This window comes from Grammomys surdaster, unplaced genomic scaffold, assembly GCF_004785775.1.
Source record: "Grammomys surdaster isolate TR1022 unplaced genomic scaffold, NIH_TR_1.0 217, whole genome shotgun sequence".
Taxonomy (NCBI): Eukaryota; Metazoa; Chordata; class Mammalia; order Rodentia; family Muridae; genus Grammomys; species Grammomys surdaster.
The window spans coordinates 3214167-3236093 of record NW_021604662.1 but is presented as its reverse complement, the minus strand read 5'-3'; the positions used below and the strand labels follow the sequence as shown (position 1 = coordinate 3236093).

General features: G+C 37.4%; 2 protein-coding genes across 2 annotated transcripts in view; both read right to left on the bottom strand.

Moving 5' to 3' along the window:
* Nucleotides 1–21927, bottom strand: part of Mbtps2 (membrane bound transcription factor peptidase, site 2) — a 53038-nt gene that overhangs the window by 14959 nt on the left and 16152 nt on the right. Inside the window, exons 4-6 of the mRNA XM_028772714.1 lie at nt 15401–15504; nt 11779–11906; nt 62–180 (exon numbers count right to left, since the gene is read on the bottom strand). Coding sequence (XP_028628547.1) covers nt 62–180; nt 11779–11906; nt 15401–15504 — 351 coding nt within the window. The remainder of the gene's footprint in view (nt 1–61; nt 181–11778; nt 11907–15400; nt 15505–21927) is intronic.
* Nucleotides 5095–7134, bottom strand: Yy2 (YY2 transcription factor). Its single transcript, XM_028772715.1, has one exon. The coding sequence runs from the start codon at nt 7132–7134 to the stop codon at nt 6007–6009; it is 1128 nt and encodes a 375-aa protein (XP_028628548.1). The 3' UTR covers nt 5095–6006.

The window sequence follows — 21927 nt, the reverse complement described above, 5'->3', positions numbered from 1 at the left end:
AAGAATTGTGTTACAGTACAACATCTGGCGAAAGAACCCTCTAGGGCAATTCATTATTTACCTCTGCGACTTCAGTGATAAGTACCCCAACTCCAGTGTAGTAAAAAGGCAAGAGGATTACTGGGAGGAGAACAAGAGCTAAAATACCAAGGAGAGCAAGGACAAAATTATGCCATATACCTGAAAAGAGAGAGAGCAACTGTTAAATTCAATAGTGACAAGAATATAATAGAGTTTGCTGGACTTCATAATACATGGGCATCCTGAGAGGATTATAAATAGACCAGGAGTGGTGAGGCAGAGGGATCTACTTATTGCAGCAGACAGACGCTCACTAGGAGTCTGCCTTCTTTTCAGATACTAAAATCTGACCCAAACGGAGACCTCTAAATCTGCATAAGAGCCACGCACAGGGTCACCTATGTGTAATTTCAGCCCTGGGGGTGAAGACAGACATATCCTGGTGGCTCACTGGCTAGCCATTCTAAAACCATGAGCTCTAAGTTCAGTGGGTGGGGCGGGGGAGAGGTGGACATCTCTGGACTCCACTGTGCATGCTTGGGTGAATGCACCCATGTATACATTGCATACACCATACACACACACACACACACACACACACACACACACCTACCTCTAAAAAGTTCTAAATTTTGGTCTAAAATCCCTAGTAGGACTCTGAAAGAGACTTTTAATTTTAATAAATCATTATGAAGAGTAACATCAGGATAGTTGGTACCTTATATCATAGAACACAAAAGAACAAACCATGAAGAGTGGTTTTTTTTCATGTGAATATGTGGTTACATGTACATGTGTGTGCATGAGTGTGGAGGTTATGAGTTGACATCAGGTATCTTTTTCGATCATTCTCCACCTCCCCCCCCCACTTCCCTTCATTTTTTGAGATAAGGTCTCTTGCCGAATCTGGAGCTCACATATTCAAGTGTCTTCACGGCCTTTTCTATGGATGCTGAAGATCTGAATACAAATTGTCATGCTTGTGGGACTAATACTTTACCAGCTAAGCAAAATTCCCAGTTCCAGGTTTAGAAGCTACTCTTTTAACATCTAATTTATAGTAACTATATATAACGGTGAGCATCAGGGTGCTATTTCCATACATATACATAACATATTTTGAACAAATACCTGGATCCCGTGATGGGATCCTAAAAAACGACTTCTGGAAACTGTCCTCTGACTCACAGCTCTCGTGTAGATGTGCTGTATAAGTGCCTGCACACACACAAAGAAATTTGAAAGATTTTGAAAACGCTTATCAATTTAAAAATATAAATTATATTATTATATTATTGTAGTGTGTATATGTGTGTGTGTGCATGCTCATGCGTGCACATAGTATACAAATGGAAGTTAAACGGCAATTTGTTAAGAAGGTTTTTGCCTTCTCCCATGAGGGGTCTGGTGACTCAGGCAGCAAAAACCTTTATGTTCAATGCCTCGGTATCAAATTATTTATCAAATATAGTTTGCTTACTTTTGACATTTTTTTCCATATTTACTGTCTCATCGATCCCATGTCTTATATCTGGTACACATGAATTATAAATCTATCGTTTTTAAATCTATCATTAAAAATCTTTTAATTAGCTGGTGGTGAAGAACATCATTAATCCAAGTACTCAGGAGGCAGAAGCAGGCGAATCTGAGTTTGAGGCCAGCCTGGTCTATAGAGTGAGTTCCAGGTCAGTCTTGGCTACACAGAGAAACTGTCTCAAACAAACAAAAACCTTTTAATTTATTTAATGTGTATGAATGAAACTGTGGAAGCCAGATATATGGGATCCCTTGAAGCTGGAGGCACAGGCAGTTGCAAGCCGCACTATGTGGGTGCTGGGAACTGAATTTGCATCTAGAATACATTCTCTTAAGGGCTCAGCCGTTTCTCTGGCCTTTAAACTTATTTATAAAGTTCCCCATTAACGATCGCTTAACCTACTTTTAACAGGCTTGTGATAAACAGCTTGCTTTTACTGTTTGTGTATCTTAAGTAAGAATGCATGTGTGAGAGCAGTACAGACCAGACCCTGGGAAGGTGAGCCACTGCTGTAGAAAAAAAAGCTCAAGCATTTCTCCACCAGGGGACTGCTCCTGCCAATGGCTACCCGGAAGCCAAAATAGATCTCAAAGGATTGTGGGTGAGGTAGTACTGGGGTGATCATTAGACAAAAAAGTGCAAACAAAAGGGAAGAAGGGAACAAAGGACAAACACACTGAAGTGGTTGACCAAGAAACTAAAGATCTATCTGCTGAAAACCAAGAGACCGAAAATGAGGGTCCAGTTTCTGAAGTATGAAAAAAGAAGCCTTGTGAACCACGAACTGATGAATCACGCATCCGGTCTGTCTCCTTTCTTTGTACAATTCAGAGCAATTTTTTTTGTTGTTTTTTGGGACAAGGTTTCTCTATGTAGCCCTGGCTGTCCTGGAACTCACTCTGTAGACCAGGGTGGCCTCAAACTCAGATTCACCTGCCTCTGCCTCCTGAGTGCTTGGATGTGACTTCAGAGACCCACGTGCCTCTGCCTACTAGTATTAGGATAAAGGCTTGTGCCACCACTGCCCAATTTTCCATAGAGTTATTTTTATCAACTGTTTCGTAAATGCAGTGTTTTAATAGTTCTAGAAACATCTATAAAAAGGGAAAAAATCTACCTTATCTTATTTTTAAGTGTAAAGTTTTTTTTAATGTGGTAAAATCATTTTTTATTTTTTTGGCACAAGGAGAGTAGAGTGAGATACTGAATCAGGAAAGTTATGATTATCGGGGGGGTTCAATGTAACAGTCTATAGAAGGGGGCTAGTGTTCATGCATTTCTGTCAGTATTTTAAACTACTTTTAGTCTCATGCTTTTAGTAGAATGTGTTTCTCAAAAAAGACTTTTCATATCGTGTGCCTTCTGAACATCTCTAGTCATGGCTCTCTGGCTGTCCGGTTTCCCTAACAATTTTGATAATATGCTGTGGAAAGTGAAAAATGTGATCATGGTATATATGATGTAAAATTCTGAATCAGTTGAAGCAAAGATGACACCGTTGAGGTAGAAAATCATATATTAATGATTTGTTTTTAAGTACATTTTTGAAATATCACTCTTAAGGAAAATTTGCCACCAAGTTTGAAACTGGCACCTCACTGGAATAACTGTTTAAAAAGAAACAGAATACTGGGCTCTAGATTTTTGGTACATGTGTCAAGAATTTTGCAAAAGCTGAAATGTCTATCTAGTGATCCTCACCCAATAAAATCTGTAATGACACAAAGAATGCATGTATAAGAGAATGAGAAATAATTTACATGGTTCCTCTTCCCCAAATAATATTCCATGCTATCATAAATTTAGCTTTTGATTAAACAAAACAAAAAAATCAGGATTTTCCTACATAACCCAAGCTGGCCCCAAACTCCAAACAGAAACCTGGATATGGTTAATTGGACCTTTTGTAGTAAATTTTTCCCATTTTATAATAATACATGTTTTCTTATAGTACTTTTAAAGCTTCATTAAAAAACAAAACAAAACAAAAAAAACAAAAAAAAAAAAAACAAAACCACAGGCCCAATGATATTACTAAACTGGTTAAGTGTTCCTGTTCCTAAGCCTGATGACCTGAGTGACATCCCCAGGTCCCATATGGAAGAATAGAACAGACTGCTGTAAATTGTCTTCTGATCTTTGTATATATGCCATGGCATTCACACTGCCATACTCACATCTCCCCTAACTTCACTAAATAAACAGAATATTTTAAGAAAAAGAAAAAAATCAATCTCAATATGGTGCGTCATGCCTATAATCCCAGCACCTGGGAAGCTTGGGCATAATTACAAGCCAGCCTGGACTACATTGTGAATTTCAACCCAGCTTAGTTAGGCTACCAAGTAAGAACTTGTCTAAAAACAGAACAATCAAAACCAATGAAAATCTCTAATTCATGTACTAAAATTTCCTTTGGACAATCTAATTCATAACATTGCCCTTTCCTTCCCTGTTTCTAGTAACAGAAACAGGCATGGACAAGTGAGTAAAAGTAGAGTTACAAAATAGCAATGTACAGATGACTTTCCAATTGTCTTCCAGGCTTGCAGTTGGTACTGTTACTCTAAATTCTGAATTTGCTAATGACGACTAAGTAAGAGTAGACATGTGTGAAGCAGATACATTTCATTCATCTAAACAATCTCATATAATAATGATTTGTTTTTAAGTACATTTTTGAAATACCACTTTTACTTTCTCCAGAGCAGTTTTTTAATAGTGGGACAATGGGCAGTTTAACTAGATAATTTGTTGTCACAGGCATCTTGTGCACTACCAGATGTTTTGTTAGCATTTCTGGCTGTTACTGAACTGATACCAGCAGCAGTTTCCCTTTGCCTTATTTTTTAGCTATCATATTCACACAGGCAAGCTATTTTTAACTCTTCAAACAGTTTTATTTTTGCTTTTTCTATTACACGAAAGTATACATCAAATTTGCAATCAATTTGAAGACAAAATATTATGCAATCAACACTACTTTTAATTGATCAAAGAAATTACACTCAACACCAGCACTCTAAATAGTATTCAAGGATGGGATAAAGTGACTAAAAGATGTTTAAACTGGCTAATAAAATTATGTCATCTAACATTCTATACTGTACAATAAAGATAAAAGAAACTATGCAAAATGTCTTGGTATGAAGGAATACTACCAAACTTAAGGCAGCAAACAAACCTATAAAGTTATTTTTATCAGAATAATATGAATGGATAAAACTGTCAATTTTTTAAAGACTACTTTTACAAACATCAACTCTACAGAAATCAGATATACAATTATTAAACATATTCCTAAAAGTATAAACATGAGCATTTAGAATACACAATTTTAAAACATAGTAAGCAAACTTCCTATTTATGAGAATGCAAAAGTCCCATTTTCACATAGTTGTATAAAGAAATGTAATTTGACATGAATTTCATGAATTATTCTCTTGTCAAAACCAAATTTCACAGAAAAACCATTGCAAAATAAGACAGGACATCTTAACAAAAATAGGAGGCTCATGAATTAAGTCTCCTGTTGAAACCAAACTTCAAAAAACACCACTACAGAGCAAAACAGGGCATATTAGCAACATTATGTTTTGAGGTTCATAAGTTTTCTACGTCAAAATCAACTTAACAATAACACTACTTCAGAGTAATACAGGGCACCTTAGCAAAATGAAGTTTGTTGAAAGCAATTTACATAAAAATACCACTGTAGAATAATACAGGTCATTTTAGCATACGAAGTTCGTGAAATTGTCTCTTGTTGAAACAAACCAAGCTTCAAAATGACACCACTGCAGAAGATAGGATACCTGAGCAATATGAGGTTTGTGATTTAGTCCCGTTGAAACCAAACTTCACAAAAAATCATCTCACAGAATAATGTAGAATATCTTAGCAACAATAGGGTTTCTAATTTAGTCTGTTGAAATCAAACTTCTCAAAAAACTTCAGTGCAAAATAGCACAGACCATTTAAATTAGTCCACTGAAAGCAAGTTTCATAAAAATTCCACTGTAGAATAAAACAGGTCATCTTGGGATATCTAGTTCTTGAACTAGTCTCTTGTTGAAACCAAGTTTCATAAAATTACCACTGTAGAAGATAGGATATCTTCGGAATATGAGGCTCACGGTTTAGTCTCTTGATAACCAAATATCTCAAAGAAAAGCCCTCTAGCATAAAAAAATGCAGGCCATCTTTAGCATTAATATGAGGTTTGTGAATTAGTCTCCTGTTGAACTTCGAAAAACCACCACTGCAGTATAAAATAGAGCATCTTACCAACATAAAACTTTTAACTTTTGCTCTATCAAAACATAAACCTCAAATATGTACAATTCATTTCCTAGAAACTATTCAAACAAGGGGCATATTTATTCCCAGGCACATTACTGTAAAATACTTCCCAGGCTTCCAAAGGATCTTCTCACTTCTTTTTACTAGTCATTCTTGTTCTTAACATGTGTTAAGATATGCGACTTCAGGTTTGTCGACTGAGCAAACTTCTTGTTGCAGGCATCAAATGGACACACGAAGGGTTTGTCTCCAGTATGGATTCGCACGTGTGTGCGCAAATTGAAATCCAGGGAAAAGCGTTTCCCACAGCCTTCAAAGGTACACTGGTAGGGCTTCTCTCCAGTGTGAACCAGCTGATGACGTTTCAGCTTCGAACTTTCAACAAAAGCTTTACCACATTCTGCACAGACATGCACTCTAGGCCCATGAATGTGCAAGTGCTTTCTCATAGCAGAATTATCTTTGAACATCTTCCCGCAGCCTTTATGAGAGCATGCTACAGGTCTTGGAAAGTCTCCTTTTGGCTTTTTGGGTTTCATGCTAGTAAATTCTGCCAGTTGTTTGGGATCAGAAAGATCAATGCCAGGTATTCCTTCAGGAGGAAATTTCTTTCCTGTCATATACTCAGAATAATCGGGGGGTGACTCACCAGCCTGTACTTCAGTCAGGGGATCTTCTTTTTCATTGTCATCTTCCCACATGTTGAAGGGAAATTCTCCATCAAGACCATCGATTTGTATCTGCTTCTGCTCCCACTGTTTGTCACCCAGGTCAGGGTTCACAATCTCGTCTGCATCTGCCTCTATCAAGGTCGTCAAACTACAGAGATTCCCTCCATAGGGGCTGAGCTCATCCTGACCATTCTCTGCCGCCATGAAGCCAGGAAAAGAGGCAGTGGTCGGCTGGAGATAGTCGTCTTCATTAACTGGGAAAATCATCTTGCTTTCAAATTCAGTATCGAATAGTAGGTTGTCTGAGTCTTGGTAGTCCACTACCTCCTCTCGTGTCTGCAAGATAATCATTTCCTGATCATGATCTCCATTACTCAGGTTACTGCCCGCAAGTGGCTGCAGAGCTAACAGAGGAGAGTGGTAGTGGCCACCATGCGCCCAATCGACACCTACATCTCCATACACTTCGATGGTTTGGCTTACATTGGTTTCCAAAGAAACCGTCTCGATATCATCGAGTGGCTGCAGCTCCACAAAATCAGCGGGAATCTCTGCGTTTTCTGTGGTGAGACACATAATATTCTCAGTCTCTGAGGCCATGGCGGAGAGCCGCGTAACGGTCCTGGGTAGCAAGCAGGTGGGAGAGAGCTGTGGAGTAGAAAAAAAATCAGGGAAGAAAAAGCACGCGCTTGCGTGCTAATTAAAACAAAAACAAAACAAGAAAAACCCCCAAACAACAAAAAAAACAAACCCGAGAGCCTGACGAAAAGCGTGCGCTTCGGAGAAAAGCCGCCCGTCGTCTGAGGCACGAAGGTGTTTCCGGACGCTTATAGGTGTTTCCGGAGGACAAGACGCATGCGAGGGAGGCGTCAAATGGATTCGTCACTGGACACGCCACTGGATACGTCACTAAACTGCGACAGACCATCAAGAAAGCTTCTTTTGCGCATGCCTACTTGATTGCGCAACTTCCGGCAGGAGTTACCGAACATTCCCTGAGTTTCCTCCTGTGTTCTCCAGTCTAGTTACTGACTGAATATAAATTTCCCATCTAGGTTCTTTACTGAACTTTTCTATACTTTATTTCAGTTGATTTACCTACCCTCAGCCAGGCTAATGTCAGATCTAGGAAGAAAGTCTATTCCTTTTAAATTTTATACTTTGTGTTTGAATATTGTACAAATAACCCACCACTGAGCTAAATTCCCAGCCCCGTTATAATTGTTTATTTCCTTTTATTTAACCACAAGACATACTTAATATATATGCCAACAGTTATATCAGTAATAGTTGATTATTTTGTTCTTTAATTAATAAATAAATACATGAAATATTCAAATACTCCCTTTATTAAGTATGCTTTTAAAAATTTTAATATATTTTGATTTTTAGTCTTAACATGTTAGGGAAAATCTCCCCATAGTAAACTTTCATTTTCAAATATTTCCAATATTATATCACCCTTGCATTGTTGAAATATACCATATTTTGTGTTTTATTACAATATATATTACAATATAATATATAATATATATTATATACAATACTTAGTGCATAAATATATGTTTATATAATTATAATATGTAATGTATAATAAAATATAAATATATTAATTATATAGCTCACCTGTAATATTTATATATTATATATAATATGTTATATAATATAATTATGATATATGCTACATATCATATATGGCTCTATTATATATATGTATAAATATATATTACATATACATCTGTGCTATATTTTCTTAATAAAACAAAACTTAATTTCTGCTAGGTATTAGTATATGTCTACTTTCTCAATTCTGAAGGTGGAGGCAGAAAGAATTGGTGTTCAAGATGAACCTGGAGTACATAGTGAGACCATATGCTAAAGAAGAAAACAACAACAACAAAAACCCAAACCCTCCACAAAAATCCATCTCTGACAAGCAAATAATGAAAAAAGGCTTAGTAGTTTTTTGTATATGATCTGAAAAGTTTATGCTAAAATTTTGTTTTCCTTTTTGTCTCTACTTCTGATAAAATGCGTATGTATATGAAATAAAATTGTGGAGAAATAACTGAGAATACTTTCTGAGTACTATGCATGCAGTATAAATGCATTAGTATAAAAGTAAACTTAAATTATGATAGTACTTTGAAAAGTTAATATTATAAAATATATCCTAACTGTTGTGTATACCTAAATATTTGCCTCAACATAAACATTACCAGACAATAGTTATTGTATAAATAAACATGGTTCATGATGTATTATAACTATTGTACTATAATATAAAAGGAAAAGGGCTACTATAATGACATTCAGCAATTATTTAATATTTAAAATGTGCTTTATATGACAGGTATTTTCTTGACTATTGTGGTATATATTATCACACTTTATAATCTTTTTTAAAAAAACAATTTATTCAGGATTTTGAATTATTCTACCTATAAAACTTTTATAATTTCTCCTCTTTGCATTTAATAGCCTAATTAATTTCAGCTATTTCCCCATTCTTATATTCAGTTTTCTAAAAACATTTTTCATAGATGAGCAAAAACCACTAACAATTGATATCAGATATTCTTCATCAATGTGAATACAGATTCTGTCAATAGCTACAATTTCCTGTTTATCAGATATTATTCACAAATCTAAATACAAATCCTATCAATAGCTGTTTCTTCCTGTTGCTTATTTTTTTTTTCCAAATAACTCTTAGATTTATCACTCTGGTTCTTCTATAATTTCTTATATTTTGATTCTGTATTTATTAATTACCCTATTATTTCTTTTAAAAAAAGATTGATTTTGAGTGTGTGATTCTTTTCCCTGTATATATGTACCTATATGTGTAGTAGTTTTGGAAGTCAAAAGAGTTCTTATCGGATTCCCTGGATCTGGAGTTATGGATGGTTGTAAACCACCATGTGAGTGTAGGTCCTTTGTGAGAGCAGCAAGTGAACCATCTCACCAGCCCCTATCCCATTATTCCTATCTATTTTATACTTGTTTTCACATTTCTTAAGTTTATTGCCTGACTGACTTATTTCCTTTTCTGATTATACAACTGTATATGGCATTGAACTCTTCTATTAGTAAAGCTTTATATTTATGAAATATATTAATATTAGTTATATATTATATTAACTTTCATATAATTAAGTTATGATTAATTATTAAAACTTAACTATTGATTTTAATTAAATGAATCAAATTTGTGACTAAGACAAATTTCTAAATTTTCCTACTATTATTTAGATTTGAGATCTGTGAATATATAAATTTCTGTCAATTTCATGGGAATTTAAAAAGAAATTATCTCCTGTGTTCATAACATACAATATGACTTACCTATTTTTATAAATCTTATTATAAAATCCCATGACCTTACTTATTTTAATATCATGTTATGAGATAAATACATTATATTTATAATTCTCTTTGTATTTTTTCTTTTTCTTTCCTTTTTTTTTTTTTTTTTTTGGTTTTTCGAGACAGGGTTTCTCTATGTAGCCCTGGTTATCCTGGAACTCACTCTGTAGACCAGGCTGGCCTCGAACTCAGAAATCTGCCTGCCTCTGCCTACCAAGTGCTGGGATTAAAGGCATGTGCCACCACTGCCCGGCTTGTACTTTTTCTACTTCATTTGGTGATTTGGCATTTCATAGAATAAGAGTAATATTATTAGTTTTCATGGTAGATTACATTCCTTATTATTAGCTGATATATCATTTGCATAGGGTATTCTGTATTTTTATTTTCCGGTATTATAGTAATTTTTAGATAGATTTTTCTAAACATCACAAACTTGGTATACTTTTAAAATCTAAATAAGGATTTTTTCTTTTTTAGTATTAGGGATCAAACCCAGGGTCTCATAGATGCTACTACACAAGCAACCTATAGTGAACTATATCTCAGCCTGACATTTTAACAGTAGAGTTGATCTCATTTGTGTTTGTGGTAATTTATAGTAATATAAGAAAAATATATAATAATATAATTATATATATATAATATAATAAAATATAAAATAAGAAAAACTTTTAAAAAACTTAAAAGTTGGCTTATATTATCACTTGATATAAAGTATTTTTTTTCTTTTGTCTGCTTCATGCTTTCACTCAATATGATCACTTGAAATGTTTAAATGTATTTTTCAGATCATTTACTGTATACTATGACACTCAAACCACAATTTCTAACTTAATCTCAAGTATATCATCTTATTCATTCCATAAAGAAGTAAGAGAATCTTGAATGCAGACTTACGGCTTTTTACTTTACCCATTCCCAGTTTTTTAAAGAAAACTATTGAGTCATTTACATGTGTGAATGTTTTGCCTACATAGCCTGTGGAGATCAGTATATTGAATCCCCTGGGCTGTGAACCACCATGTGGGTGCTGAGAACCAAATTTAGATCATCTTCAAGAGTATCAAGAGCTCTTAACTGCTGAGCTTTCTCTAGCACCTAAAGTAAATTTTATTACATTCTATTTATTTTGTGCATTCATACATCACGGCATAAACACAGAACTCAGAGGACAATTTGCAGATGTTGATTCTCACCCTTCTGCCATATAGGATCTAGAAATTGAACTGAGGTCATCAGGCTTGGCAGCAAATGTCTTTATTCACTGAACCATGTTGCTGGCCCCAACTCAATTCCTTTTTGATTACATGTTAGTTATCTTATACCAAAGTCTCCTGTTCAAAAATTCTATTTCCATACTTGATTAGCCTTCATAATTCCATTAAAGGAGATGTAGGATTGTGGTAGATTTGTCTTGTGTTCCTTTAGCTGAGATGGATCTGTTTTCCCCCCAGTTTCTCCCCTTCATAATTGCATATCTCCAGGTGAGTCTTTTTGTCTGATTGAACTTCAACCATGCACACCATCTTTTCTTCATTCTTGAATTATGATTTATCATGTGACTGGCTTTTCATGTTCTCTCTTGACTTTTGCACATTTCTTTGTATATTTTTAAGTTGACATTCTTCATTGTTGTGGTTTCAGGCTTTGATCATGCCTTTGCTTCAGTAAATATAAAGTGTTCCCTCCCGCTTTTAATTTAAATTTTTGATAATTTATATTGTTTTTTAAAAATTGCTTTTGAGATATTCTTAATAAGCTGAATTTATTAACCCAATGTTATTTTTTATGAGACTACTTTCAATAAAACCACAGATAATCAAAACTCAAATAACAGATAAACATTTAAAAATAATGAAGTCTGTTTATTACCTGCACAAAATATCCTTAGCTGCTGGACTGGTGATATAAGTTGCAAATGGGTAGTGAACAGATCAACAAATGCTCCAGGATAAATAACAAAGAGAAAAATTCCAAAGCCATTAAATCGAACTTGTTCCCTAAGAAAACATGTAAAAAAATCACATTAAGAAGAAGGAATTTACTCATATTATTGTATTTGTCAAGTTAATAATGATGCAAGCTTAAAATTCACTGTAATTCAAACCTTTAGAAGTAATCTTCCTGGATATATATGTATGTATATATATACACTAAAAATCTTAACTTTAGAATAGTGTAATACAGATTTGGCCTAGGTTCTAGAAAACTCTAGAATACACTTAAAATGTCAAAACTTTAGGATTTTTCTATTGTTGAATATAATTAAAATTTGATATATAGAGAGAAATAGCTAATAATTCTGAGAAGTCAATGATAGAAAGTTACAGTGTGCCGGGTGGTGCCTTTAATCCCAGCACTTGGGAGGCAGAGGCAGGCGAATTTCTGAGTTCGAGGCCAGCCTGGTCTACAGAGTGAGTTCCAGGACAGCCAGGGCTATACAGAGAAACCCTGTCTCGAAAAACCAAAAAAAAAAAAAAAAAAGAAAGAAAGAAAGTTACAGTGTACTATTATTACCTATTTTCAGAGGACAAAGGGGAATATATAACTTATGATTCAAACACATTCATTTACCTTAGTTATTATAAATAAGCCTCAAGATTTATGTTAAGCATATTTCTGTTCAGCAAATACTAAGATAAGTACATTTAAAAAGAGTTAATGGTAAAATATTCCTTAAAAGGAATAGTTTTCTACCACTTCATTTCTATAAATACGTATTATTGATTTAATAGATTCCTAGGATCAAGCAGATACAATAAGGAAAGCATTACCTAAATAGTAAATATATAAGACAACTATATAATTCAATCTTTGTTAGTAGAGATATTTATAAAAAAGTCATAGTTCATAGTGGCAAATTTTGCTGTACAGTCTGCTAGTGCAGAAAACTGATCAGTGGTTTTACCCAGCTGTAAACCTTGTGAGCTATAACATCACCCAGTCTGTGAAGATTGTGTGGATAAGTACATTTCTCATTGGATTCAGGTCTGTTCTACAACTGGTACTTGCTAAACCTGGATAAAACCCTGTAGGTGGGGAAGTGTGGGGGTTTAATAAGAATGGACTCCATAAACTCATAAATTTGAGTGCTTAGTCACCAGGAAGTGGAACTCTTTAAAAGGATTAGAAAGACTAGGGGGTGTTGGAGTAGGTGCTGATTAGCTGGAGGAAGTGTGTCACTGGGGGTAGGCTTAAAGGTTTCAAAAACCCATGCTAGGCCTAGTCTCTCTGCCTGCCTTCCTGCCCATCAGGATATAAAGTTCTCGGCTACTGCTCCCAGTACCATGCATGTTGCCATGTTCCATGCCATGATGCTAATGGACTAAACCTCTGAAACTGTAAGCCTCCAATTAAACTAAATAGATATAGAACTAACTATCTTTATATCCATAGATTAGTGATGCTTTCATCCATTATCAGAGAAACTTGCTATTCTTTTTTTTTTTTTTTGCAGTGGATAGCACTTAACACAGATTCACAACTGGTCAAAGTGCAGAGAATAAGTAACTATGGAGTGTTCAGCCATATATGGGGCATCTTTATACCACACACCCATTTCCTTGAGGCTCAGAGAAACATTGTGGAGGAGGATGCAGAAAGATTTTTAAGAGCCAGTTTGGGAAGGACTGCTGCAAAACACTGTTAGTACCGTCAATTTAACCTCGTCAGTACACTCATAAACTCACAACAGCTATGGCTGCCTGCAGAAGGCCATAAGATCAAACAAGTCAACAGTCCATCATGAATGGGGAAGACGTGTTTCAGGCGTCTCCCCTAGCTGAGAAACTACTGGCAGTTCATGGTTTCTTGGAAATTGCCAATGTTCCAGTGGAGGGCACTGCAACCGTGCAGATAACGGGTAGCACTAACTTGACTTAGAAGGTTACTAAGTGGTGTAGGGAGAACTTTGGAGGGAGATATGGGGATCGGAGAGGAGTTGGAGGCAAGGAATAGGGGATAGATGTGATAAAAAATACATTATATACATATGTGAAAATTTCAAAGAATAAATAGAAAGTATTAAAAAGTTATCAAATTGCTTCACAAACATACTGTAAAATATGAAACTATTAATAATAATGTTTGTAGATATAAAACTCTAAAGGTTACAAGGCTAAACATGTGAAAGCAAAACCTTTTTTGATTTACAAAAGGTAACTTGGGTTGGTGAGATTGCTCAGTTAATAAAAATGCTTCCTAGAATTGAACTTAAGATGTCAGATCCTAATTTTGATTCTAAGAAGTCACTTGGTAGAAGAGAAATGATTCCTGAAAATTGTTCTCTAACCTCCACATGTGTGGCACATGTATACATCCTCCGACATGCACATACACGTGTCAAATTTTTTGGAGGTAACTGCCTCTTTAAAGCAGTAGTGTGGACATCAAATATGCTGTGTTATGATGAATGTCTATTTGCTGTAGCTAAATTTGTTCATAAGCAATTGGAAAATAATAATGATTATTTTCCTCCTCCAGAACAATGATTTGCCTTCCATGGACCAAGGACATGCACACAAAAGATGAAACATTCCTGTCTGTATGTTTCTGATTATGGCAGACTTGTTATAGGGTATCAGGGAAGTAGGGACCATACTTGCCTTCTTCCCATCTTAGTTAAGTATAATTAGAAAGAAACATTTAGGTATCAAAACCACCAGCTCAGCACAGCACAACAAAGTTAAGTCCTAGGTCTCATCCTCTTATCTCCTACTTGGGTTTCTAGGTAGGCTTAGATATCACTGAACCTAGCACTTCCAGGTTTTTTTGTTCTACCCAACATAGGACATGAACAGAAGCAGAAAAGTGTTTCAGCTGGATAAGGTAAAGCCATGTATGGTAGCACATGCTTTATTATCCTAATACTTGAAAGACTGAGGAAGGAAGACACTGAGTTTGAGGTTAACCTGGGTTAGAGAAATCTTTCTTTCCTAGTACTCTTTCCCCGCAAAAACATTTTGAGGCAGTGGCAAAGGGTTGAATTCAGAGAATGCTAGAGGATGGGGCAGTGGGTAAAGAAACTTTCTGTCAATTGTATGACCTGAGTTTGATCTCTGGGACCCACATGGTAGAAGGAGAACAAACAACTTCCACATGCTGTTCTCTGACTTCCATAAGTATGCCACATCACATGTGTGCACATGCATTGCATGCACAAATATACACACACATACATAATAAATAATATAACTTTTAAAATAAAAAAGACAAGGAAAATCTTTAAGCACTGAGGTTATAATCATGCTGACATAAAGCAAAGGACAGAAAGACATAGAATACAAATATGATTATATTATTAGAAGGGCATTATCAGTGATATATTAATTTTTTAAAAAGAGAAGCTTCCCCAAAGTAATAAATGGTAGGTATACATTGATAATATCTACAGAAGAAAAAAAACTCATCAAATATACAAGATTTTAGGAAGAAGTTCTCTTAAATAAAAAGCTTCTTTGCATATAGTAGGAAAGAAAAAGTTAAGTCTAATTACCTAATAGCTGCTATACCGTGTCCAATTTCATGTACCACACCACTAATGAGGACTGCAGCGAAGAAGTAAGTCAGCTGATTGACAGGTAAATTTATACCAGGAACCTGTTTATGGACATAATATAGCAATGATTATCAGTGTGGGTATAGCAGAGTCCCAGTTGCATGATCTTCACTGTCTTAAAGCTGAAACCTCTAAACTTAATATTCCATGATCTAAAAGTATTATGACCATTAATGATCAAATTTTACTTCTACCATAATTAAAGAAAAGGCAATGTTTTGTTTTAACTTATGCAATTTCTGTAAATCAGATGTACTATCAATTTAAATGAAACAGGAAAAACTATATTAAAAACTTACATCTCGAGCCAGGCGATTGTGGTGCACACCTTTAATCCCAGCACTTGGGAGGCAGAGGCAGGCAGATTTCTGAGTTCGAGGCCAGCCTGGTCTACAGAGTGAGTTCCAAGACAGCCAGGGCTACACAGAGAAACCTTGTCCTGAAAAACTAAAACTTACATCTCTAGATTCCCAAGAGCTTGATCATGGGAAAAAATGAGGGTGTCCTGAGTGTCAGAGAAAGCAGGGTGACGACAATGGTAGCAGTGGTTGGTCTATTCTTAATTTAAGGGTTGGAGGTTCAATTTGGGAACTCTTCTTAAAATCATTAGTCCTAGCCAGCAGTAGTGGTACACACCTTTAGTTTCAGCACTCAGGTGGCAGAAGCAGGCAGATCTCCTCCAAGTTTGAGGCCAGTCCAGTTTAAAAGGTGAGTTCTAGGACAGCCTGTTTTGTACAAAAGTTCGTAGTTCCATCTCTAAACCATTATCACAAGATTTCAAAAGCTCATGCTGAGTCATAAAGCAAATCAGTGAGGCTCTCTTTAATACCCACAACTTTTAAGAGGTAATAAAATGTAATGGAAGCTTTTACAACAAAATGGCTAGTCAGTGTTGGCCCACCATGTCCTTCATTCCTCTTCCCCTATCAATTTACCTCTTAGAAAAATAGGAGCAAATGTGAACACATTAATGTAATATAGACTCATGGACATATGAAGAAACAGGACTTGTTTTACAATCATGTATTCTAAAAATGTTGAGCATATAGACATCAGTGCATACATAAGGAAAGAATTTTGTTGGTTTGTTTTTTTAGGTTTTTCGAGACAGGGTTTCTCTGTGTAGCCCTGGCTGACCTGGAACTCACTCTGTAGATCGAGCTGGCCTCAGACTCAGAAATTCGCCTGCCTCTGCCTCCCAAGTGCTAGGATTAAAGGCGTGCTCCACCACTGTCCAGCAAGGAAAGAATTCTATCCAGGCTGGCTAATAAAAATTTTTGATAGCCAAGAGCCCTATAATAAGGTAAACAATTTGTTAAGGTGAGAACCTGAACATATGAGTCTTAGAACCAGAACATATGTCTGTTCACACAGTTACTGCTGTGAACAGACACTATGACCAAGGCAACTCTTTATAAGGACAACATTTAATTGGGGCTGGCTTATAAGTTCAGAGGTTCAGTCAGGTATCATCAAGGCAGGAAAAAAGCATGGCAGCATGTAGGCAGACATGGTGCAGGAGGAACTGACATTTTCATCTGCAGGCCTCTAAGAGAAGACTGACTTCTAGGGAGCTAAGACTGGGGTATTAGAGCCCATGCCCACAGTGACATGCCTACTCCAACAAGGCCACATCTCCTAATAGTGCCACACCCTAGCCCAAGCATATACAAACCATCGCATTCCATTCCCTGGCCCCCATAGGCTTGTCTAAAATATGAGTCTATGGAGGCCATACCTAGACATAGCATAATGCAAAATACATTTAGTCCAACTTCAAAAGTCCCCCTAGTTTAAAGCAGTCTTAGCAGTGTTAAAAGTCCAAAGATCAAGGCCTCCTCTGAGATTCATCCAAATTCACTTAACTGTAATTCCCAAAGCAAGACAGGAAACCAGCTGTGCAAACTCCAAACCCTGCATCCATTGCTGATGTAAAGCTGTCTTCAGATCTCCAACTCCCTTTTCATCTTTGTTGGCAGCAACACACTTCTTTCTCCTGGGCTGGTTTCACTCCCTGTTGGCAGCTTTCCTCAGCTGATAGCCCACGGCTCTGGCATCTCAAACATCTTGGGGGTCTCCAATCCACTTCAATGTTACTGCTTCTTGTTTCAGTGTCTGGGATCCACACATGCTCTTCTGGGCTCTCTAAAGGACTTGTGTCACTTCTCCAGCTCTGCCCTCTGTAGGACTCTAAGCTCAGGTGGATCCACTCCACTGCTGCTGCTGTTCTTGGTGATCATCCCTTGGTACTGGCATTTCCAATATACTAGAGTCTTTTTCTGTAACTAGGCTACACAAATAGTTTCTCATAGGCTCTCCTCATGGTGCCAAGCCTTAAACCCTTTGCATGACCCCTTTAGTCCTGGGCTGCCAACTGCAATTGAGGTTAAACCTTTACCAATGGCCTTCTACGGCCTCTCACAGTGCCAAGCCTCAGCTGCAGTTTATGACGCCTTCATGCCTTCAAAATCAGTACCACTGGGTGACTCTCACACATTACCAAGTACAGCTGCTGCAGGAGGTACAACCTTGGCTATCTCTGGAACACAGCTTTGTGCTCTCAGAAAACACTTCCCAGAGATTTCACCTTAGTGATGCTGGCATCTTCTTAATCACTGCTAATTTCTTAGCTCCAGCTAACTGGCATCAATTATCCTAATAGTCCCTTCTATTTTTCACACTTAAAGCCAGAGCCACATGGCTGAAGTTTCCAAGTTCTGCTGCTTGCTGGGGCTGGAACATGGCCCCCTTGTTCTATTACATTATCACCAGCTTTCTGTTTTCCAACTCCTTCACTGCCTAAGCCTAGCTGTCCTGGAACTTGCTCTGTAGATTATCCATGAACTCAGATCTGCATGCCTGTCTCCTGGGATTAAAGGTATGTACCACTTAACCACCATTCCTGGATCTAAATTTAGCTGAGTGAGATCTTGTTCCAAAGTCCTACTCCCTTAATCTGTTATCTCCTAGGACGTAGGATTCAGCTCCTTTCTACTTCCTGGTACCCACTGAATACTTAAACTATATATTTTGTATTTTTCCTTTCTCAGCTTGCTTCTTTTCATTAAATGCTCTTCAAAGGGGTGAACTTTAGTAACCACACAACTGAATTTATACCAGGCTGTTTTGAGACTTCCTTTGTCAACACAATTAATATAAATCTCTTTAGCCTCAGATAGACTCTTCAGACAAGGGCAGAAAGCAGCCACATTCTTCAACAAAATACCATAAAAACAGTCTCTATGCCACGTACTGATATGCTTCTCCACTGAACCCTCTTGGGCCAGGTCTGCATAGTTCAATTCAATCTCAGCAACTAAGTCTTTCATATTACTAGGATAGCCCATTAAGCCCCACATAAAGCATTCCACTGTTTTCCAAATGCAAAGTCCCCAAATCCACACTCTTCCAGTCAAAAGCATGGTCAAGCCAATCACAGCAATACCCTAGTCCCTGGTACCATTTTCTGTCTTAAGGTTGTACTGCTGTGAACAGACACCATAACCAAGGCAACACTTATAAGGACAACATTTAATCAGGGCTGGTTTACATGTTCAGAGGTTCAGTCCATTATTATTAAAGCAGGAACATGGCAGCATTCAGACAGGATGGTGCAGGAAAAACTGAAAGTTCTACATCTTCATCTGCAGTCCTCTAGGAGAAGAATGGCTTCCAGATGGTTAGGACTAGGGTCTTAAAGCCCGCAATGACACACCTACTCCAACAAGGCCACATCTCCTAATAGTGGCACTCCCTGGCCTAAGCATATACAAACCAATCACGACAGTATGGAACATCCACTTCTCTCAGTATAAGATTTGACACCCAAAAGAAATCTCTCTGGAGAAAATCCTTTCCTTCATTTATGAATTATCTTTTTTTTTTTTTTTTTGGTTTTTTTGAAACAGGATTTCTCTGTATAGTCCTGCTGTCCTGGAAATGAATTATCATTTTAATGCTAGCTAAAAATGTCTAAAACAGGAAAATTGGTGTTTGCAGAGATGGCTCAGTGGTTAAGAGCAATATATTATTGCTCTTGTAGAGGGTTGGGTTAAATTCTAAGCACCCACATTGTAGCTCACAACTGGAACCCCAGGTCCAGGGGATGTGACATATTGCTCTAGCCTCCATGAGCATGAAATCCACACATGTGCACACACTAACTAAAACAATTATACACATAAAATACAAATGCATTTTTAAAAACGAAATCGGAAAAGTTAAATAGAAGCCTCTAATCCTGCTCACTTAGCAAACAGGGAACAGAACTATTTCCAATGCATTGCCATATCCTAGTATTTCCTATGCACCTACTTTCAATTTACAAACTGATTTTGAAACTTGTATTTTTACCTAATATCTCTCTAGGAGTATTTTCTAGTTTTATGGGTTTCTTTTCTTGTATTTTTTTTTGATACAAAGTCCTATAGCAGAAGGCTGGGATTACATATTTGCACTATACCTTACCTAATTCAATATGTTTTTTTTAAATAAAAAAAGGAGGCTGCAGAGATGGCTCAGCAGTAAGAGTAATTGTTCTTGTAGATGATCCAGCACCAATATTTTGGCTGCCAACAATCCATAATCCTAGTTCCAGGAAATCCTAGTAACAGGCATGTATGGGGTATACATATATGCCAAACATTTATACACTTAACACAAATAAATAATAAATGGTTAGATTTTATGAGTGTTTTGTTTGCATATATATGTATATGCAGCACATATGTGCCAGGTCCCCACAATCAGTGGGCATAGGATACCCTAGAACTGGAACTGTGGATGGTCATGAGCCACCATGTAGGTTCTGAGAACTGAAACTGGTCCTCTTTTTATTATTTTATTTATTAATCACTCCCTTCTTTGACATCTCAAATGACATCCCTCTTCCCAGTTACCCCTCCACAAACCACCATCCCACATCCATCTTCTCCTCCCTCCTCTGACTCTGTGAGTGTGCTCCCCTACCCACCTACCCTCTCTGGACCCACTGCTCCAGCATCCCCCTATGCTGGGGCATCAAACTTGATCAAACCATGCTCTGCTACCTATGTATCTGGAGCCATGGATCTCTCCCCCATAAACTCCTTGGTTGGGGATCTAGTCCCTGGGAGCACTGAGTGGTCTGGCTGTATTGTTCTTATGGGGTTGCAATTCCCCTCGGCTCCTCCAGTCCTTCTGTCAGCTCCCTGACCATCAGGTCCCCCAGGGTCCCTGAGCTCAATCTGATGGTTGACTCCAGGAATCCACATCTGTACTGGTCAGTTGCTGGCCAAACCTCCCCAAGGAACAGCCACAGAACCTGGTTCTCTTTGGAGCAACAAATGCTCTTAACCTCTCAGCCACTAACTTGTTTTTAGAAATGAGATCTCTCTAGGACCTGGAGTTCAATGATCAGGCTAGGCTGCCTGGACAGAAAGCCCTAAGAATTCTCCTGTCCCTACCTCCTTGATTAGGATTGGGAATATGCACCATCAGCCCTGTTTTTTTTTTTTTCAAACCAGCACTTCAAAATATATATATATAATGTTTTTTTCTAGACAGGGTTTCTCTGTGTAGCCCTGCTGGCTGTCTTGGAACTCACTCTGTAAACCAGGCTGGCCTTGAACTCAGAAATCCGCCTGCCTCTGCCTCCCAAGTGCTGGGATGAAAGGCGTGGGCCACCACTGCCTTACTTCGATATAATTTTTAATAGGTGTATTACATTTTGAGGAATAAGTTGTTGATCATTTAACCATTTTACAAGGTTTTGCGCTTTTTTAAACAAAGATTTTGCTCCCAAGTGTGAACTTTTGTAAGTACATATGCCCCTGCACCCACATGCAGAGGCCAAAGGAGGATGGTGATGTCTTCTTCTATTGCTCTCCACCTCACCCAATTGTTATGTGAACTAATGTATGTGTATATATACTTGCTACAGTGTGCCTGTGGAGTGTGAAGGCTGTGGAAGTACCTGTGGAAGCTAGAGGACATGAAGGAGTTGGTTCTCTCCTTCCAATATGTGGATCCTGTAAATAGCACTAAGGCTGTCAGGCTCAGATGAAAGCACCCTTACCCAATGAGCCACCTTCCTGGCCCCTCTTGTATCTTATGTTTTGAGACAGGGTCTCTCACTGAACCTGAGGCTCCACCATTTCAGCTAGTCTAGAATATCTAGGGAGCTCCAGAGATCAGTGTGTCTTCATCACATGATACTGGGTTAGCAAGCATGGAAAGACTTGTGGGTGCTGGGAATTTAACCTCAGATCTTCTTGCTTTCACAGCAATTGTTCTTATCCATCCAGCAAGTTTCTACTCTCATGATAAAGATACTGAACAGGTTAGGAACAGTGGTGCATAATTTAATTCCAGTACCTGAGAGGCAGAGGCAGAGAGGCAGAGAGAGGCAGAGAGAGGCAGAGGGAGGCAGAGGGAGGCAGAGGCAGAGAGAGGCAGAGAGAGGCAGAGAGAGGCAGAGGGAGGCA